General features: G+C 40.2%; 2 protein-coding genes across 11 annotated transcripts in view; both read right to left on the minus strand.

Annotated features, from left to right (window-relative positions):
* stxbp5a (syntaxin binding protein 5a (tomosyn)) overlaps positions 1–1,999 on the minus strand; it is a 109,095-nt gene extending 107,096 nt beyond the window's left edge. For 3 of the 4 annotated variants that reach the window (XM_039781914.1, XM_039781911.1, XM_039781910.1), the window contains exon 1: positions 1,294–1,317. In XM_039781914.1, the coding sequence (XP_039637848.1) occupies positions 1,294–1,302 (9 nt within the window). In that variant the 5' untranslated portion in view covers positions 1,303–1,317. Of the gene's footprint in view, positions 1–1,293; positions 1,318–1,958 lie in introns of those variants that run through there. The other variant, XM_039781912.1, reaches the window with a different exon arrangement.
* Positions 2,000–6,874: 4,875 nt separating this feature from the next.
* adgb (androglobin) overlaps positions 6,875–21,367 on the minus strand; it is a 43,809-nt gene continuing 29,316 nt past the window's right edge. For 5 of the 7 annotated variants that reach the window (XM_039782535.1, XM_039782533.1, XM_039782532.1 and 2 more), the window contains 12 exons: positions 20,831–20,962; positions 20,413–20,566; positions 19,927–20,114; positions 18,725–18,891; positions 16,838–16,938; positions 15,119–15,230; positions 12,595–12,755; positions 11,180–11,335; positions 10,928–11,018; positions 10,729–10,831; positions 8,165–8,348; positions 6,875–7,589 (listed from right to left, as the gene is read on the minus strand). In XM_039782535.1, the coding sequence (XP_039638469.1) occupies positions 7,386–7,589; positions 8,165–8,348; positions 10,729–10,831; positions 10,928–11,018; positions 11,180–11,335; positions 12,595–12,755; positions 15,119–15,230; positions 16,838–16,938; positions 18,725–18,891; positions 19,927–20,114; positions 20,413–20,566; positions 20,831–20,962 (1,753 nt within the window). In that variant the 3' untranslated portion in view covers positions 6,875–7,385. Of the gene's footprint in view, positions 7,590–8,164; positions 8,349–10,728; positions 10,832–10,927; positions 11,035–11,179; positions 11,336–12,594; positions 12,756–15,118; positions 15,231–16,837; positions 16,939–18,724; positions 18,892–19,926; positions 20,115–20,412; positions 20,567–20,830; positions 20,963–21,367 lie in introns of those variants that run through there. The other 2 variants (XM_039782534.1, XM_039782539.1) reach the window with 2 other exon arrangements.

The following is a 21,367-nucleotide window of genomic DNA, read 5'->3' on the forward strand; positions in this document are numbered from 1 at the left end:
CTTGAGGATTTTCACCAATTCAATTCTCACAGATAACCTAACAGGGATAGACCTTGTCGCACTCGCATACACTCAAGACAGATCCATCTAACAGAGCTCGGCATCACAGTCAGCCCTGTTTGACCCTCTAGCAGCAAGTCCCTGTGCTGTCTGGAGAAAGTGAAAAACCCAGGGGGACACAAGGGACAATAGCAAGTTGCAGAGAGTCAGGGCGTCTGCCTGTCATGCAGAAGGACTGGAGGGACAAGGACCTTCTGCCCTCACTGACAGCTGTAGTTAATCAAGCAAATCATAGCACACCTGAGTTTAGGGCTTCCTGCCGCATTCAACCACTGTGTCCTTAAGCAGCAAGTGTATGCAGTATAGCACTAACTATAGCTAACAAGTGAGATGACATACAGTATCATCACACATATAGCTCAGGCACACATACTGTATGCTGGGGGGCTTGTGATTAAAAGGAACAAGCAGAAGGTGCTCACGCAAGATGTTTCTCACAAGAACGTGCAAAAATATGCACTATACACACACACACACACACACACACACCCACACACACACACACACACACACACACACACACACACACACACACACACACACACACACGAAGGGTAGCAAGTTAATGAGTCAATGCCCTTGAGGGAACACTTGATTGTCTCTGCCTGGTTAAATAAGAGGATGCTTTCAATGTCAAACATTCCCCCTGCAACACACATGTAGATGCGTCCACAGATTCCCTCCCCCCACCCACCTACCAGTCATTATGGTTACAGAGGGGCTTATAAATATTGATGGGAGGATAACCGAGATGAGGAGATGGGGGTGAAGAAATTGACAATACCATAAAGCCCTCATCACGTCCCTAGCACTCCTAATCAAATGCTGGAGTCTTATAGAAGCATGAGTTTATGATCCTGGCATCACAACTCATTTTTGACAAATGTGTGAGAGAAGAGAGGCGTGTAAAACCACCTAGACATGTTGTTAGATCAGCGTTCAAGGTCATAAAGTCATACATCCCTAACGATCCAGATTAGACTGAAATTGTGTTCATTTTGTGGCTTGTGTGTCTATGTGCAGGCATGTTTGTGAAAACAGCTCAAGGGATGGACATGACACAATGTCAGCTTGTCTTTACTTGGGGCAGCACAGCTGGTATCAATTACAATAATCAGACACACACACATACATACACACACGCACACGAATGCCAGTGACACAGGCGACTGGGAGGACAGATTCTTAGAAAGAAGCTGCAGTCGGCGTGCAGCCAAAATTAAGTTTACTTACACCAGTCATCCGGAGATTGAAGAAAGAGATTTCATCCTCAATGTCACTGACTCAATGAGTCGAGACCACTACTATAAGTCCCAGTCGTTTGAGGGAGCAGAGGGGAAATCCAATACAGTCAAAGAAAGCAAAGGCTACCATGATTTTACTGGTATTAGGTTGAATAGAGACCTCAAAGTATTACTACCCTGTTAACTAATTACACATACATATGGTTATAAATGCAAGGAAAAATAGGCTCAAAGGGAGTGTGTGTGTTGTGTGTGTGTGTGTGTGTGTGTGTCTGTGTGTGTGTGTGTGAGAGACAAGTCTCCTGTCCTGTTACATATCTAAGATAGCAATAATCAATGCTGAGCACAGGACAGGCTATCAATATCTCCCTTGTACAGCCACACCCTGTTGGTTTCAGCTCTAATCAATTCATTGTATCCAATTAGCCCTTCACCATGACCACGCCTGTGTCGCTGAACTGCTAGGAGTCCTTTCTGTCCACACATTAGAGGTCTAATGTGTGGACAGAATCATGACCTGATGTGTTCAAATTAAAAAGGAATCTGAAGCCAAACACGATAGTGCTGAGAAATAACAACTGAAAAGAGGATTCTGAGGAAAGTTGCATTTTTTTTCCTGCAGGACTACAGTGGCATGATGGTGAGCTGGCTTACCCAGGACTCCTCTCCTTCTGTAGCATCTGATGGTGAATTAAGCTGCACAATTATCCCCTGTGATTGGCAAAGGCTATTGCACAATCCAATAAAGTGGGATGACTCCTGTTTTATTGGCAACCTGACACCTCCCGGCTCTGCTGTGTATACTGAGTCTGCACCGCTGAATTAATGCAATTATCTCCAACACGAGGCAATTAGGTTGTGAGTCAAGCAGTCGCTGTGATGTTTTTTAAGGAAATTGTGTGTATCCTCCCATCCAGCTATCTATCTATTATCTTACCCTGTATCCACCTATCAGCTGAGGCAGAGCTGTGAAGCAGTCACATCAAATGATGCATGATTAGGGCTGTGCTAAACAAAAGTGTTCCTTATATACAGCTACAAACAAAGATAACCACATCTGGAGCACTTTAAATCACCATTCAAAGATCTTTTGAAATAAACACTTTGGACAGGCTGTGGCACAACAGGAAGTTACATCAGCTGCATCCTGACAACCACAGTCTCTTCACTATAATAACTATGGACATGTGCAACTTCGAAACACAACAGCAGCCACCAAAAGAAGTTCCCTGATATCAGTAGTAGTTAGTATAACTGTCAGGGGATGTAGTAGGGACTAAAATATCCCAGAGGACAGCTCGAATGCAAAAGCCAACTTTGATCACTATTTCTGGACACACACACACATTTAGCAATGTGCCCACACATACACACAATCCCTTGATCTCTCCACTGTAAAAATTGTGTAGCGATGTGCTGAGTGAGCGACAGCTGTCAACCAGGCCTGTGCTGTGAAAAGTAACTTGCCTATCTCTGCTGTCACTGTCAAATCTTTAAGTGGACCACAGACATTATATCCCGGCATGTGCTTCCTCAGCCCTGCTAAAATATTGACTCAGTCTGACCTTCAAATAGGAATAATCTTTACAAAGTATTAACTGGTAGTCTGGGGGGGGGTGTAGACATTGATAAGTGAGGGCTGTAGGGAAATAAGGATGATACAATAAGAAAGCCAATCTGTATACAGTAAGTTACAATAGAACACATTCTTACACAGGATTTCTCACACTTTACAGTTGGTCTCTTAAATCTGATGACAGGTACCGTTTTTCTATGGTGATGATGACCTTGTGTTCAGTGCTTTATTCGCTCAGCACCTCTAAAACTGAAGTGTTGCAGTTTTTTTGTGAACTTCTCCAGACTCATTATTTGATTTTCACATCTCCCCCCCCTTGGTGTCTGCAGAGCTGCCCTGTGTATTGGCTGAAGAGAGAGATGGTGTTGCTGGAGAGTGGGCCAAAAAAAAAAGAGTAAAGAGAATGCGAAGCCAATGCAAGGTGAGGCAGGGGAGGGAAATAGTTGGGTTACAAGAGTGAAGCTGCAACCAGGTCAGCATTTCTGTCTGCAAGTCTGGGCTTTTGTGTGTATGTGTGTGTTGTGTGTGTGTGTGTGTGTGTGTGTGTGTGTGTGTGTGTGTGTTAGAGACAGAGTTACAGGGGTTTTGGATTACTGCAGTAAAGCCTGAACGTCAATCTGTGAGTCCTCACCTTTTCCCCCTTCAGCGCTATCGTTCTGTCAACATACAGTAAAGGCTTGGCCTTTTGCTCCCTATCGTCTGAGCTGAGCCTTAGCTACAGCAGCACAGCCTCTAGTCTAGCTCTTTTGTCTTTTATCAGCATAGCAGGCTCTGAGGATGGACCTCTAGAGACATCCAGTCCCAGAGGGAGAGAGAAACAACAATGTGACAAGGCTGCAGCATGTTGAACCAATAAGCCAAAGGACCCTGTATCCACCCCGTGGCAGCTGGAAGTGCATGTTTGTGTCTGGATGTTTGTATGTGTGTGCTTATTGATGTGTGGTGGAATGCACAGAGAAAGGTGAATGAAAAGGCAAAAGGAGCTAACTGAGCATAAGGCTCTTGAAGACTTGAAGGCCGCTGCATATTCTTTGCAGACTATACAGATATATAGATTGAGTGCAAAACAAGTCTACCCTTTTTATGGAAGAAAATCATTGGCTAGTGCATAATTCAGAGGAGTACACTTAAAGGAATAGTTCAACATTTTGGGAAATATGCTTACTTGCTTTCTTGCTGAGAGTTAGATGAATGGATCAATACCACTCTCATATGAAGCTACAGCCAGGATTAGCAAAATTAAGCATACTGCCTGGCTTTGTCCACAGGTTACAAAGTCCACCTCTAAAGCTCACTACTTATCATCTTATATCTCATTAGTTTAATCCCCACAAAAAGTATGATGTAAAAACATAAATTTATGGTTGCACAAAGATTGACATGCTTTAACTATTTCCTGGCCAGGCCAGTGATCTCCTGGGCCCAGTTTTTCGGATCACGGAGTGGATCAAATCTTGGAAATGGGTTTTTAAAAAGCAAAAGAGGGAACCCGATCTTACATTTGATCTGGATCAAACCTGCCCTTTGGGTTTTTCTAAACTTTGAACTCGGTTTGGGATCTATTTGATCCAAAAAAACAGGATTATCCTGATCCCATCAGAAGGGTGGATCCAGTTGTGATTTTTCAAACCAAATAAAATCAGACAATCAAATCAGTTTTTTTTAAGTGAATGATCACAAAATCAATGTTTACTGATGATATATACATTTCTATATATTTGAAGCATGTCACATCTAATATATATAATACTATTGGATAGTATTGTTTTTGTTTTGTTATTTAACATTATAACAAAATAAGGAATGTAAAATGTTTCTGTTTATTACAGTGTTTCTGTTTCTTAAAATTAAAACAAACAATGGCTATTTGTGGCCACCGGTACTGTGCCTACCTGTTGTTCCTCGCTAAGCCAGTAGGCTACACTGTTGGTTCCATTTAAGGCTCTGGTAAACATGATTTGGTAATCCTGAAATTTGGTATTTGGATCACAGTGATCCAATCCAATGTTCCTTTAACAAACTGGCATAAAAGTAAGATGGATCAGGTGATCCTGGATAGCAAAACATGGGATTTCCAAATCCAGATCAATTTGATCCAGATAAAATTTTTTGAAAAACTGGGCCCTGGAGAAAAAAAAAAAAAAAAAAAAAGGAAAAGGACAGCATCATAGCTACACTGAACAACATGAGACAGTTTGAGGTAAATGAAAGAGACAGACACTGTTACATTAAATGGAGAGCGAAAACAATGAATACACAGGCAGTTCCTGGTAGTTAGAATGCCCTTCTTGTCATTCACAAAAGTAAAAGCAAAGAAATTGATGAAGACATTCCTGAATTATTACCTCTAAAATGGAAAGTGAATTAAAGAGCCACCACAGTCTCCACTCCACTCAGGGAATGTGTATCTACTTTCACTTAATTTCATCATCCCTCTATGTGGGTCCATTTAAGGATCAAATATTTTCTTATTACTTGTGGGAAGTCAAATGCACACACACACAATTACACACACACACACCCACACACACACACACACACACACACACAAAAGCCAACAGTCCCCACGTTTTCAAGGTTACACCAGAGTTCTTCTGTCGATCACAACACATTTGCATCAAACCACCAGCCAACAGCTGCCAATTAAGAAACAGCCTCTCCGTTAATACAAACACGTCACTGCCAATTAGGACGTTGTGTGATCTCTCTAACAACAGAATGGTGCGACATACTTACACTCAACAACTATACGTCATGCACAGAGGAGGGGGGCAGGTTAGGGGTACGGAAAACAGCAAACAGCTAATGTTTTAGAAGGAGAGGAAGGAATTGGGCGAGAGGGAATGTTCTGTGCCAGGAACAAGGCTTTCAGGATTAGCTCTGTCATGCAGTTACAAGAGTAGAAATAGTGGTTGGCTAGCCTGACAGACTGAACAGACACTCAAAATTCAATGTGCAAATACACACCACGCAGCAGCACACCTTTATAAGCAGAAAAAATACACACATGCAGAGCAGAGCAGCACCAGGTGGAAACATTTATATTAAACAATGTGTGCAAGTGTTCACAGAGAAACAATTAGTGTTAAAGTTTTCTTGTGTCTACAGCTTCCTTGTACGAGACCGGATTCATTTGTTGTATATTCCTAATTTAATTCCAATATCATAATGAAAGGAAATCATTCCTTACAAAGAAGAATTGTAATAAACCAATTGTCAGCAGCAGAGTACAAAAGCTCTAGAGCAGGAGTGGATTACTGCAGGATGACTTTGCGCATGCACACACATACAGTACAAGCAGGCACAAATAATTCCTCTCACCCTATCTTGTACACGCACGCACATCTACACACTTCAACACACACACAGCAAAATAATAATTTCCTTCATGCAGCAGCACAAAATTGAACTATTCATTATTGTCAGCTATGAAAACGGCATAGTGCAGGCATGATAATGAAAATGTATTTCTGTCCACAGCCACTAGATGGCAGCCTCTTCCCTTTCATTTCCAATTTAGATTCCCATTCCTCAGCTGGCCAGCTGCCTCTCTGAGGGATGGAGAGCAACTATATGCACTCAGAATACTAAGCTAAAATAAGGGGCACTTACTTTACTATGTCAAATTCATTTGACAAAGAAACACCGGATTGATCAACCGGTATGCATATTAGAAACCTAACCATCTGTTTTGAAATATATTCACTTCAACCTTAAGGATCATGGTACTCAATAGTAGCCATGTTGCTGAAAAGATTTTATGATTTTATGTTGCATTTTCCAAACACTTTGTCTTGTAGGAATGGACCCGTGTGGGCTTCAATCAGCAGGAATATTTATTAATGAATCAGTACCACTCCTACATACAGCCTGTGGGTGGTTGGCTGTATCCAGCTCGCTTTGAGTCGTACAGTCAATACAGTGACCTTAAAGAAAACAAAAAGATTTGTGGAATATAATCAGGCATTCTGGGCATCAAAAAGTCAAAGCCATGCATTGCAAGTGAGATGGCTTGACATTCTCAGTGCAATGAACAATGCACAAAGCCAGTAGGGTTTATTATATTCTATACATTTTAAATGGAAATAAACAAAAGCTACAAAGATTGCTTTTGTGGGTCAACAGTGGCTCTGTTAATACAGGTTATAAATGAAAGATTAAGGATATAGATGTGTGGTATGACAATACTTTTCTAAAAATGATACAAAATACAGTAAAAATGAAAGTATGAACATATTTGGTAGAAAACAAAAATCATTACAAACATTAACAAACAAACTAATTTTTTAGTCCTTAGTTTCATGTTTCAATAGAGTAAAAAGACATAAGCAAGAGGCAAAAGCATTCATCTCTGAATCAGGTGCAGCAACAATCTTTTGGTCTGGTATTATATCATCAAGTGCACGCTACGATGTGATTAAATGAAGATTCTTCAGTGTTTAAACAGACTTGTGGAGAAGAGTCAGCTGAGGAGAACAGAAACTGGAACTTAGTGCCAATGACCATCATTTCTTCTTGACAGCACTCTTGGCACCTTTGGTGGGCTGCTGGGTGGCAGCAGAGGTGGAGATCGTTTTTTCTACAAGTGGCTGCTGGACCTCCTCCAGAACTTGTTTCTCATCCAGTTCCTTTTTTGTGGCCGTCATCTGACGGTTTCTAAATGCCTCGCAAGCATCAAGGAATTTCTTACGCCGCTGCCACAAGACTGCCTGGACACAAGACAGAGAGGTAAAGAGAAAGAAGTTAAAGAATGACTAGTCTATATCAACGATGTTCCACTTGCCGCCGGAAATTCCGCCAGATGTCTTTCAATTCAGCCGGATGTCCGGTACCTTCCGCTTTCTTTGTGTTGGCATTTTAAACTCTGGTCGATTTATGAGGACTATGGTTAACTGCTCCTCAGATCTCTGCAGGTTAAATCCAGACAGCTAGCTAGACTATCTGTCCAATCTGAGTTTTCTGTTGCACGACTAAAACAACTTTTAAACGTACACGTTCCACCAAAACTAGTTCCTTCCCGAGGCTATTTTGCTGAGGCGCCGTTGCTCTGACGATTGTGATTGGTTTAAAGAAATGCCAATAAACCAAAGCACCTTTTTCTCCCATCCCGGAATGCTGTGTGGATTCGCCAGACCTTAGTCCACAGTGCTGTGGAGGAAGGTCTGGCAATGAGACTACAGAATGACCAACTCTCTTTTACTTTAATAGTCAAAACTGATTATTATTACTGTCTAAATCTTCACCTTTAGACATATCACACAGTCCTCTCTCTGTCTCAACTGACCTGAATGTTCTCATACATCTCCAGCGGGTGTCTCATTAGCTCCTTCCTGTTGAGCTCCTGCTGCTTCTGATGCTCCAGCACATTGTCTCGGACCAACCGGTAAGTCTGGATCTTTTCTAGGCGCTCCTTCAGCCGGATCTCCTCTATCTGAGAGTCCATCAGCACTGGAAAATCCTTTTGCCGTCTACGGACGTACACAAGGACTTGATTCAATGTGTATACAGTATGTTAGGAGGATCAGATATACAATATAAACAACTATCATCAGCTCAAGCTATAGAAAATATTATTACATTCTACCAAATTGAACAGGCTATTTTGTGAGATGGGACAACTAACAATGTTGACAAAGGTAGGATGAATATAAATGAAAATGTGGGAGATAAATGCAGAGATAGGGAGTCCCAGGCCTTATCTCATATCCCAAGTTGTATATCCAGATTGATATCTGAGAGGTGTATTTGGTTCTGGTTGTAACCACCATATTTGTTTTATTTTTCCTTTTGATGTTTAATTTAAATAACATGTATTTGTGTGTGTGGAAAGAGGAGACATACATGGAATGAACGAGTGAAGCCTTTTGTCAGCCTTTTGTGTGTTTGAGAAAAATAAATAACTGGGGGTAGCCCTCTGCAGCACACAAACACACACACACACACACACACACACACACACTCACACTCACACACACACACACACACACACACACACACACACACACACACACACACACACACACACACGGAGGAATTCAAAGATAGTTAAAAGTGCTAAATATGGCTGCCGATTTCCTATAAGCTGACCTAAATGAATGAGGGTAGGCCAGTGGAGGTGATGATGGGAGTTCATTTGGTTTAATGAAAACTGCCCTGTTCAACCTCTTTAACAACATGTGTGCAAATGTTATAAAGATGGCATGCATTAGTGTGTGTGCATGACTGTGAATCCATTTTGTGTCCTGTGGTGCACCTTTGTGAGAAAGAGGTGTTTTGCAGACACCTCTAATAGACTACTCCTAAGGATCTCTCTCTCTCTCTCGGCTCGGATTGCAGGCCAAACTGTCAGCAGCCATTAGCAGCTGGACACGGACACAGGTGCGGACACACGCATGAACGCACGAACGCACGCACGCACGCACGCACGCACACACACGCACGCACACACGCACCCACACCAGGAAAGGATGGAGAGGTGATGGAAGAGGGGCACATCTCATTGGAGCAACGAGCTCATTGGGGTCCTAAAATAGCTCTCTAATTAACAGATCCAAATGTCATCTCATTTATCATGGAGAGGGACGGACAGAGGGAGAGATGGATGGAGGGAGGAGGGGAGATGCTTGTTCTTGGGGGGGAAATTGTTGGGTCTTTTTAAATTATAAAGTGCGGTCTAGACCTGCTCTATCTGTAAAGTGTCCTGAGATAACTCCTGTTGTGAATTGACACTATAAATAAAATTGAATTGAAAAACTTTAATTGAGAGATGGTGTGATGGAGAGCAAGGGGAGACTCTGAGGGGAACCGTTGAACCTTGAGAGCACTGACGCCGACAAAAGTCCAAAATTGACACTTTACACATAGAATACTCATAGGTGCTGAAACTAACTGCGTATTGATATTAGAGATATTCATGATTATACAATTGCCAAATTTGAGTGCCAGAGTAGAATAGTTTATGGAGAATATTTGATTTGGAGGCAGATTTTTTTACATTTTGTGTGTCTTTTTCTCCACTTAGCCTCCCCTTAATGTCTATACATTACATAGTATAAATCACTGTCCTCTGGAGTTATTTCCCTTTCAGGCCAGTCAAAGTGTACAGCTTTGTAACATTGCTGTTCACAGCACCAATGGGAGCAAAGGTCATAAACACATGAAATCACTAGCAATGTCCTGCAGACCAATCTGCTGAGGATACAGATGCTGGTATGTCCACCAACATAGCAACATGCATACCCAAAATACACACGCACAATCCCCTAGTGCAACCAGGCCTCACAGCTAAGACTTAATTCAGGCTCACAAAGCTAGATAAGCAAAGTGATCCAACAACTACATTAGGCAACTGGACTGCATACTTAAAGAGGGAAAAAAGGATGAGTATGTCTTGGTTGTTTACAGTATGTATTATTCTACATTGCTGCCCTCTAAGTACAGATATGAATGTGTTAGAACAGATGACTGTTACAGTGCGCTACACAATCAACCATAGTGATACTTCTGCAATGTGACTATATAACTATGTTAACAAATTATGGTGTGACGGCTACTATCTGATTTAGTCATCATTTAGACTTGTGCTGTCTTATAATAATAATAATTCCGTGGCCCGGGTTGGCTCAGTGGGTAGAGCAGGCGCACATACTGAGAGGTTTATGCTTCGACGCAGAGATCCAGGGTTCGAATCCGACCTGTGACAATTTCCTGCATGTCTTCCCCTTCTCTCTCCCCTTTTTCACCTAGCTGTCCTATCAAATAAAGGCGGAAAAGCCCCAAAAAATAAAATAATAATAATAATAATTCCAAACAGAGGGAAAAAGAAAGAGCGTAAGAGCGGCAGAGCACCTGATGAAGGGAGTGTAGTCCATGGGAGAATGGGAGCATGAGGCATCGGTCAGCTTTGGATTAAATGGACTGAGAGCGATGCCAGGATCAGATCTGGAAGCAGCTGTCAACGAACCAATCAGAAAATGTCTCAAGTAGTGGAAAGAGAAAGTGCCCAGATACAATTAATATGCAAGTGTGTGTATGAGGAGTATGGTACCTGGCTGTCTGCTCTCTGTGCCATCTGTGGCAGTTTCATCGCCTGCTTGATGTTGGAGTTGGTTCAGAAACTTGAGACGAGACTCTAAAGCCTAAAAGACATACATTCTGTGCGTGTGTGTATAGAATAGTATTTAAAGACATTTTCTAAATCATACTTTTCACATTGCTACAACAGATAATATTGGAAACACTTCATTAAAAAGGACTTTAACTGCGAAGTAATTAGATAAAATCACAACTTCTGGGTTACCTTAGCACAGCGGCCTGGTTCAGCCATTTCCCAGGCTTTTTTAATGGCTTTAATCTGGTCCATTCTCTCCGTGTCCTTCATCACCTCAATGCTCTCTGTTTTGCTCTTGTCACTGACCACACGCAGAGTCCAGTTCGCCTTAGTCAGGTCAAGGCTCTGCACAAACATGTACACACACAAAGCACACACAGACGAAAACATATTGCACATGCTCAAGCACACAAACATCCCAGTTTAAGGTCACCATACATTATGAGGATGTATCTTTCTCAAACAGTCTGGTACACAGCCAGCCCGGATTATGTGTCCTGTTTAGCTGTCTACATCCTAAATGACAGATCATTTTTATTATTTTTGATCATTATTTCCTCTACTTTGAAATATGTGCTGCTGCCAATGCGGAAAACAATATTCAAAATGTAAATTTATTGATGCTGACCACTTTTCTGAAAATCTGCCTTTCAAATTTCATTGTTTCTTAGGATTTTTCAACGTTGAAAAAAAAAAGGGTTTTTTTTTGGAAAAAGAAATTTTTCAAGCAGAAAAAAAAAAAAAAATATTTTTTAAAAAAAAGAAATAAACAAGCACTGTGTTTCTCACCAAACCAAACAAATACTGTTTTTGAACAAGACATTACTGTACTGAAAATTATACACCACAAGATTATAGTGTGTGATAAGTATCTATTATTTAGTGTAAATACACGCAAGTCATCCTGGCAGTTGTGGGATTCGGTTGATGCCAGGCTCACTTTGTTAGCCGACTCGGATGACATTAGTCAATAAAATATGTAAATCTGATCTGCCTGATAAAACAAATAAATAAATGCAATTATAAAAGCGATGTCAGGACTGCGTTTAACAATCTCATTATATATGTGGATGGGAATCTGTGAAGAGGAGTTAAGTGTGTACTCAACTGAAGTGCCTCAACACCCTCCTCTGAAAAAGGTTATTACTAATTCTTACTAAGTTTTACATTGCAAGTACCACTGTACCTTGCTTAACATGGGATACTGTGGAATATAGTATAAAAATGTACTTACATAAAGATTAAAAAAGCCGTGCATGACCTTTAGTTTGAGGGAATATGTCTGTTGCATTTGGCCTGGCTAGAACTCGTTTAATGAATGGTTTTCATATGTAACACTGTAATACAATTGCCTCTTGCAATCTGATAAGAATATACAATCCAATAAAAGCTAATGGAACGCAACAGTTATTTGGTAATGCAATTTGGTAGATATGATGAAAAGCTTTTCAGATGTATCCTTGCCTGCCCAGTGACCACTGGTATTTAATTAAAGAATTATCCTGCAACAACTCACCTCTGAGTTCATATGGTGATATGTATATAAAATAACTAATTTGCCGTTGTGGGGTTTTGTTGTTATATGTCCTATAGTGAAGTATTACCGTTTCCTGCCTGGAGCCAGATTTAGAGTTGGCAGCTGGCTTCCCCTTCTCCTTATCAACTTCCCCTTTGCGGTTGGCTTTGGGTATGTCAGATTTGTGCCCACGATGCTGCAGTGTGTCAGTGGTGGATGCTGAACGGTTCAAGTCCTCAAGCTTGTATGCTGCATTTTGCAAACAGAGATTAGGCAGATTCACTTCTTCTATCACATCTACAACATCAGCTGTGTATGTGATCAATACTGGAAACTTGGCGTTAATTACTATGTGATGTAAAAGCACTACTATTATCACTTAATTAAATATTTTATAGTTGAAAAGGGATTTTAAACATTTTCATTTTTTTCAGCATGCCTTAGTATTCTGAAGTTGTACATGTCTTTGACAAGTATACCGTAAATGTATTTAACATTACAGTCAGTAATAATAACATGGAAAATATGGATACCTGAGAGCATTTAGGAGTGTTCAAACATACCTTACATTTGTGCAAAATTAACATTTCTTTGCCATGCTTAGATCAATTTAATTATAGTGTGAAACTAAAACACATACCATGTCCATTAGAGGACATTCATCTTCACAATAAACCTCAGCTGTTCTACATTTAAATCCCATTAAAGTGGGAGTGTTACAAAGTTGGCAAACACTGCCTGTGTTGTGTGGTCATATGTGTGCTAGATGGCACTGTTGCACTTTATAGCAAGAGTGAACACAACCCCCAGCTTAGATGAAGCATTAACTATGAGTCTCACTCCTGTGAAATAGAGAGGTATAATAATCCATCATTTAGCTGACACGCTGCCATTCTGCCTGAACAGCTTTGGAGCATGCTCACTGAGTTACTCTTATCTCAAGTCATACAAAAATTAAATGTTCCAATTGGATCTAAATATCAATCTTGTAAATCTTGTAATTTCAGGCTGAAACATGTATTGAAAACTGATTTTCAGCTGGCTAAACGTTATAGTGTATCAAAAAAGCTTATTTTTTTATCATGGAGAGCCTGAAAGCACAATGAAGAAAATGTTAAGAAGGTTGGCAAGGGATTGTAAACTGCTACCATAACTGCATGTACAGCTGCTGCTGACTGGTCTAACAGTATATACTGGGGTTTAAAGCCAAAATAGGTAAATGTGCATTCATTAAACATGCGCAGTAGAGTATTTTGACTGCAGCATTTTAAACCGCTTGTTAAAGAGGTTTCAAAGCTTGGCGTGGCATGTAGTGTATCCATGTAGCATGTGGGGAGCATGATCAAGGGCACAGCCTCACCACTGAGACATAGTTAAATTCGGTGAAATTAATTCACTTTCCTGCTAAGATATTTCCCAGGGCACCAGGGGGCAAGAGCCAACTTCAATTGACTTCCCATTGACCCACTTTCACAAGCTTATTGGAAAACCACAGGAGGTTTGCGTGGACATTGGCCTACATGTACACACATGGACAAACCCAAACAAACGTTGGGGGAAAAAAACCTTAACATGCTCACGTACAATGAACAGAAAGCACATGCAAATTACTAGATGATAACACACAGCATATCTAAGCAGTGACTAATCATTACTGCTCATCTTACACGTGACAATTACTTTAGCAAATATGTAAACAGCAGATTGTCTTCCTTTGTAGTCAAAATACATCTGATATCTGGCTTTTTAGTTTAGGACTGTCTCCCACACCCACCAACACCCCCACACCCTCCTCAGATTTCATGCCATGCAAACTGAATGGGTAAATATGGGCACTTTTGTCTGTAGCCACAGAGACAAGACAATGAGAATTCAATGACAGCAGGCTGGCCTCTCTCTTCAGGCAATCATGCAAATTGTCACCCATGCAGCACCTCTTCCACATCAACACCCACCCGTGTCGCAATTAATTCATCTCCTCAGAATATTTAGGAAGCGGCCGCAAATTTGAAAGCCCTGATTTTTCAATCGATCCAATTTGTCCAGCATGATTAAAGGCAGGGAAGAAGAGTTGGTGGCAGAGGACAGGATTATTGCCTCAGCCAACGACCAGTGGGCACAAGAAATCACAATCTATGATCTGCGAAAGCAGCTGCATTCATTTGGCTTTCATTAGGCTTGTGATTAGCAGACCTCTGGCTAGCGGAAGCAAAGAACAAACCCCCGACACTGCCTACTTAGTATCTGCAATATTTCACACCAAACACAAAAATAAGCTGTGCAAAAACAAACATGAAGGCCATATCAGAAAATCCATTCAGAACCCAGGGCTTAAATTTTGAATTAAACTTTTGAATTGTTAAATAAAAATGCTGACCCATTATAGGGATATTTGCAGATATCTGAACCCTGCATGATAATGCATATTTTATTTTGATGGGGGATTCAGATCAATATTCATGTTACTTTACTAAATTAACAAAAACATTTTTTTATGTGGGAGCAAAATAAAAACTGTGACTTTCTTTCCTGTCTTTCCCTTGGGCGACTTGGGCGAGAGTCTAGCTGACTGTTTGATGTTGGGTTTGTGATGCATGTATGTATGTATGCACCTCTCATTTCATTCTTCTCCAAGTCTCTGAGCATATGGACAAAAGCCAGTTGAGATTCATCCAAATTCCAGCTTTTATAAAGCACCTCTGCCTGCAACACATACTTATGACTCTGTAAAACAAAGACAAGCAAAGTCAGTGCACAAAACCAACACACAAAGTGATAGACAGAATCACAAAAAAAGACAACATTATACAGCATGTGGCATACAACACCATAATATGCACAGCCAACATAAGATGGATGCTATTTTGTGAACATATACATTAGCTGTAAACTGTACTAATGCTGATGATTTAGAGAGAGACGCAGAGATCTTAAAGAACTGCACTTTGACAGAAGCACATGCTTGGTACAATGGGAGAGACAAGGCACAGGGTGTGTTAGCCAAGTTTATATCAGGGGTGGCAACTCCCACATCCATCTTACTGAACAGAAAGGACAGAATTTCAAAACTCCCAAGGTGAGACTTAAACTAATAGATTAAGAAATTTTCTACAAAAACAGAAAATTAGACACATATAAACTGTATTAATTTGTCCAATGTTGTGCTTATAGTTGTAATAGAGCCTAATACATACAATTTGCAGCAAGTGATTGTGTTGTTATGAATTCCTATAATGGTACATCTCCATAAATAAAATGAAGGCCACATTGACAACATTTCTTTCATGTATTTAAGTCCCAAACAGATTACACTATAGGAGTCTTTACCATTAATTTACCATTACCGAGCATCTATATCGCTAGAGTGTGTCCCTGTGGTGCAAAACAGCCCTTTAATCACTGACCCGTTGCTCTAAGTCTTGATCAGTGGTCTTAGTCCTGATGAATAGCTGTTTATTCTGGCCTGCTGCTGATCTGATCAATGGGATCTGACATAATCTGTCTCATTGTTATTGATGTCACTACATTGCTATTGATGTCGCTACACGGTTGGGTTATTTTGTTGAAGAGACCAAAACTAACTTTTTTGATAGGTCTATTGCACAAAAGATATGTTTTTGTTGTTTAACGGCTCAATCCACTGCGGAAATGTCAAATTGATTGTAGATATTTATGAGATGTAAGTAGTTACTGAGGGAACATTAAAATGTTTTGTTGTCCTCCAGACATATCGCTGGTATCACTGACAGACAGTAACCACAGCAAAACAAATAAACTTTTATGGACATGTTCACGCTGTACAATCGGTGTGTGGTGTGTTTCGCACTATATACTTTGGCAATCATCAAACTATGACAACAGGTCTGTTAGATGGGGGGTCTTCAGACAATCTAGTCGCTCATAAATCATGCACAAATCACTACTCCCTGACAAGCACTGATGAATCAGACAGTAACAACAAAACCACCCCTCCATTTTATGCTGCTCTCCTCTTGCAAATGTGTGTGTGTGTGTGTGTGTGTGTGTGTGTGTGTGTGTGTGTGTGTGTGTGTGTGTGTGTGTGTGTGTGTGTGTGTGTGTGTGTGTGTATGCCTGCAAGTAAGGTATGTTTATCTGGCAGTGAAAAATTGATCAACACAAGCAGCAAGTAAGTGGGTGAGAAAGACAAGAGAGGAAAAAGTGAGATGCACGCTTGTGTGCTTTGGCAAGTGAGATCTGTAAAGTGTTCGAGCAACAGCAGATACAACACAGGCAGTTGTCAGTGATACCAAAGTCTCTGTGGGAGGCTTGGACTGGTCACACGAGGAGTCTGATTTCCCAGCTGTGCCTACCTCCTCATCTATTTGTTGGGGAGTGTCTACCACTTTGACTCCCTTGTCCTGGGATGGGGATCCCTTCTGGTTCTGGTTGTTCTCATCTGTGCAACTGGGGGCTGTGACGGAAAGAGAGATGTTAAACTAAGCCAAAATCCAAGAGAAGACGAGAGTGGTAAGCAATCTATGCTTTTGTAACTGGTGGAAGCATCAAGTAAAAAAGTAGACAAAAGAGTTTGAGAGTTTTTTTTTGTTTGTATTTTTTTTCCACCTTTAATTAAAAAAATGTAAAAGGGCTAGGTGAGAAAGGGGAGAGAGAGGAGGAAGACATGCAGGAAATCGTCACAGGTCGGACTCGAACCCTGGACCTCTGCATCGAGGCATAAACCTCTAAGTACATGTGCGCCTGCTCTACCCACTGACTCAACCTGGCCACAAGAGAGGTGGGTTTTTGAAGAGCTCTTGTGTGTTTTACTGTAGATCAGGCTAGCATATAAAAAAATCCAGTTTAATATTACTTAAAGACTCAGTTTAGCCAAAACTAAAATAAGACTAACTAACCATTAGTGTTATTTACACATTGGAATAGTTACCTATTTCTGTGATTTTCCTCCACCCCAATACAACAGGATTTTTTATGACGCTCAGAGCAATAAACAATAACGTTTACAACATTTTGAAGTGGGCATCTGGTAGGCAAATGAATAATAGTGTGTTCCATTTGTACTCGGCAATCACTGAGTACCCCTAGCTAAAAATCCAACATGGATGCCCCATGCATCAACAGTTGTGAAAGCTGTAGTAATGTACAGTTATAAGCACTCCTGTGTTATTTGTGTCTCACTAAATCAGTCGTACACTAGTCCTGTCCATCTTCTATCTGTGGACAAAAAACAGCGTAATGCGTTGTTATAAACTGGCATTGCTAACAATGGCTAACCTGGCTAGAGGTAATGAAAACAATGAAAATTCGAATTAAAGCACCTGTTTAAGAGTTTATTTGAAATGTTTCTAAATGTACCAAATCAATTCTTAAAAATATTACAAAATAATGGTTATTCCATCTTGGATGTAGCTATCTTGTTATCTTGTAGATATTTGGAACCACTTTCAAACACCTCATTCCTTATCCAGCCCCTGGCCTAAATATAGGTAGTATGTCCAAACCTCTATTGCTTATTTTAGATTAATTGTAGCCTGAGTCCAAATAGCATGCTCTCTACCAGCCTAATAGATTCATAGATTCTTAGTTCCAGGGTTTCATTGTGGACTGCTTCATTAAGCCACCTAGCATTGTCCAACAGAGAACTGCTGAAACATGAAAGTTTGAAAACAAAACTGGTAAGACAGAAAAGAGGGAAAGGAAGGAGGGTCCTGTTGCCTTTACCAGAGTATGGCATAAAAACCTACTTGCAATTTTGTGGGCTGAATTTCACTTATGACATTTACTGCATTACCTCGCCCCTCTCTCTCATACAGTATGTCCACTCAATCACCACTGTAAGGGAAATGGATGCAGATGGGAGCCCTGCTGTTTTGATATGTGTGTGTATGTGTGTGTGTGTGTGTGTGTGTGTGTGTGTGTGTGTGTGTGTGTTTGTATATTAGGTTTGCAAAAAATGCTATTGTTAGTAGAAAAACTAGAAAAAAACAAACCGAGCTAAGACTGGGATACAGGATTAAAAAATCTGGTTAAGTGTTCAGTTATTTGACAACGATAATACAGTGACACAGTTACATTACTTAAATATGTTAAATTATAAAGCTAAGATTATCACAGATGAAAACAGATAAGTGTACATGTAACTTTTCTAATATTCAGATAAGAGGCAGTTCAAAAAATCTTCTGCTATGATCCAGAGGGCTTTCATTCAATTACTTCAATTACTAAACCTAATGACCGACCTTTGTTGGGCAGGAAGCAGAACACAGGAATTACCACATGGCCCTTCCCAGTGTTTCTGGCAACCTCCTTCTCCTGGTCCAGAATGGACAGACGGATCAACACATCTGACCTGGAAGTCTGAAACTGAATTGTTCCTAGGACATCTGCCGTCACCTGCACATGATAACTGTGGAAAGGTTTCAAATGACTGTGGGTAATCTCTCAGAGTACCGTTAATGTTGTCTTTTGTTGGAAAATGATTAGGGGTGGGAATCTCTTGGCACCTCACAATTCGATTCCGATTCAGAGGCCACCGATTCGATTCTAAACCGATTATCGATGCAACAATTTTTTTATGTACATTTCCATGTGTGATTTAAAAAAATATAAAGTATATATAAATCTGAGTTTGCTACTCACTTCCTAGACAAAGCAGCTAGACAAAGCTTAGATTTTGACATATACATTATTTGTCACACACAAGTTTTAAAGAAATGTTTTGTCTACTGAGGTTTTTATTTTGTAGTCATTCCATGCCTTAAACATGCTTGTGAAAGTCACCTTCTCTCCCAGTAATCTTCCATGTCAGAGGCTCAGTCATGTTTAAAGGTGGATAATTGGCTTCTCAGAACATGAAGGTGTCAGATGTAATGTGATAAAGTAGATGAACAGCCTATATTGTTTTGCCTAATTATTTTATGTATGTCTTATTAGATCATGTGTATATATACAAAATGTAATTTTTTTTCTTCCTTTTGGCCATTTGTGTGTGTTTTTTTTCTGCACTCTTGCTCATTATCCCATCCTCTTTCAGTCACTCTGTTTTCTGATTTGCACTTGTCTTGAGACAGTAACTTTTAAATAAAAATCAACACATTTAAAAAATAAATAAATTGATTATTAACTTATCTGAATTGAGAATCAAATCATTCTAGAGAGAATTGCGATGCATCTAAGAATCGATTATTTTTTCCCACCCCTAAATATTATGCTTTTTCAAAAGCTTCCTTGAGAGGTTACCTGTTATGTTTTGTAAAGTATACACTCTTTGACTATTGTCACGCCTTGTTTCTAAGCAAACATCTCAAATACTGTAAGAGTGAAAGTGAGAGCTATTTGACAGCAATTATTTTTCTGATCCACCCTAAGCAACTGACCAGTATAAATATGACTCTAATCATTAATTTGATAAATATATATATATAGCCCATAATTCTCTTACCGACAGATGAGGTTTTTGTCATTGGGAATGTAATAATCCCTGAATTCCTTAACTGAGAACATGTTGAGGGGAGTCTCACGGGACGGTTTTGGAAGGAGTTCCCTTGAGCCAATCAAGCGCATCCTCCACTTGGCACCAACAGGGGGTGATTCAGGTGTGATAGCCTCTGCTACAAAAGTATAACCAAGCTGGAACAAGAAATACAAAGAGATTTAATCCTGAAATCTAAATATTGTTATTTTCACACATTTTAATTATTTAATTATTTAATACTAGACATGTTCCCAACATTGTTACACTAGGCAGCCACAAATGGTAAACAACAGGTTTTTAATTAAGTCAGGCAGGAGTTATTCCTTAAGTAAAACCAATGTATTATGGTAAAAGAAAAACTAGGAAAATATGCAAATATTCCACATTTACCCAAACAATATGTCAAGTACATGAAGGTTTTAAGTGCAAGTGCATTTTTAGCTTCCCACAGACCCTGTTGGGTTGATAGACATGGGTTGCTACTTTGTTGAAGACCATGTCCAGCTCCTCTCCTGTGTCGTTATTTATGACGTGCAGCAGACAATTAGGGACTGGCGAGTAGACCTTTGGCACCAGCACCATCTCCTCAGGAACCAGGAACACCTCTCTGAACAAACAACAAGATATCAAGTCTTACCAAATTGTCACTTTCAACTGTTTTTGTAGACATTCTGAAATGTTATATTTGCCAAGATTAGTTTTAACAGCAGAAATTAGAGATAAGTGCATAGCTCATCAAGGCAGCATCATGACATTTGGTGGAAAGGGGATATCAGTCGTGTATTCACCTTTATTCATCACCCAGATTTTCCAAGTCAGGTTGTCTTTAACTGACAGGCCAAACAAGCCCTAAGTTGCAATGTTCTCTTACCTAAAGACCAAGACCCAGGAGTTGGCTGTGTCTTGAAGAGAGACAGAGTAATCAGCGAAGGTGACTCTGGTCCATTCATCCTGCTGACAGGAGTAGAGCTCTGCTTTCCTCTCAGAGTGGTCAATGATATAGCTGTGCAGAAGAACACAGAAGGGAAGAGCACATTTTAAAACTTAAATTTCAAATGAAGAATTAAATGTGATCTATTATGCTTCTCCGTATTTTCTGTCACATCTATAATGTTATAATACTGGATTTTCATGTTAAGTGTGACCAAAGCTTCAAATAATGAGGTAAACGTATTTCACAGAAATCCCAGTGAGCAAAAACCTCAGATTTCCCAATGTTCTGAACGCTTTGCTTTTAACGTTTTTTCTACTCTTGGCTCCGTGTCACGCAACACGGAGCTGTCATCTGCTACAAGCAGGCTACTGAAGCGTTTTTTTAGGCTAACGTTACTGCAGTGTTTATTGTCACATATTGTACTGTAGGTGCATGCTAACGCCAGAGAAGCTGTAATCTTGGCTACCAATGTTG

Source organism: Perca fluviatilis, chromosome 18, assembly GCF_010015445.1.
Source record: "Perca fluviatilis chromosome 18, GENO_Pfluv_1.0, whole genome shotgun sequence".
Classification (NCBI taxonomy): domain Eukaryota; kingdom Metazoa; phylum Chordata; class Actinopteri; order Perciformes; family Percidae; genus Perca; species Perca fluviatilis.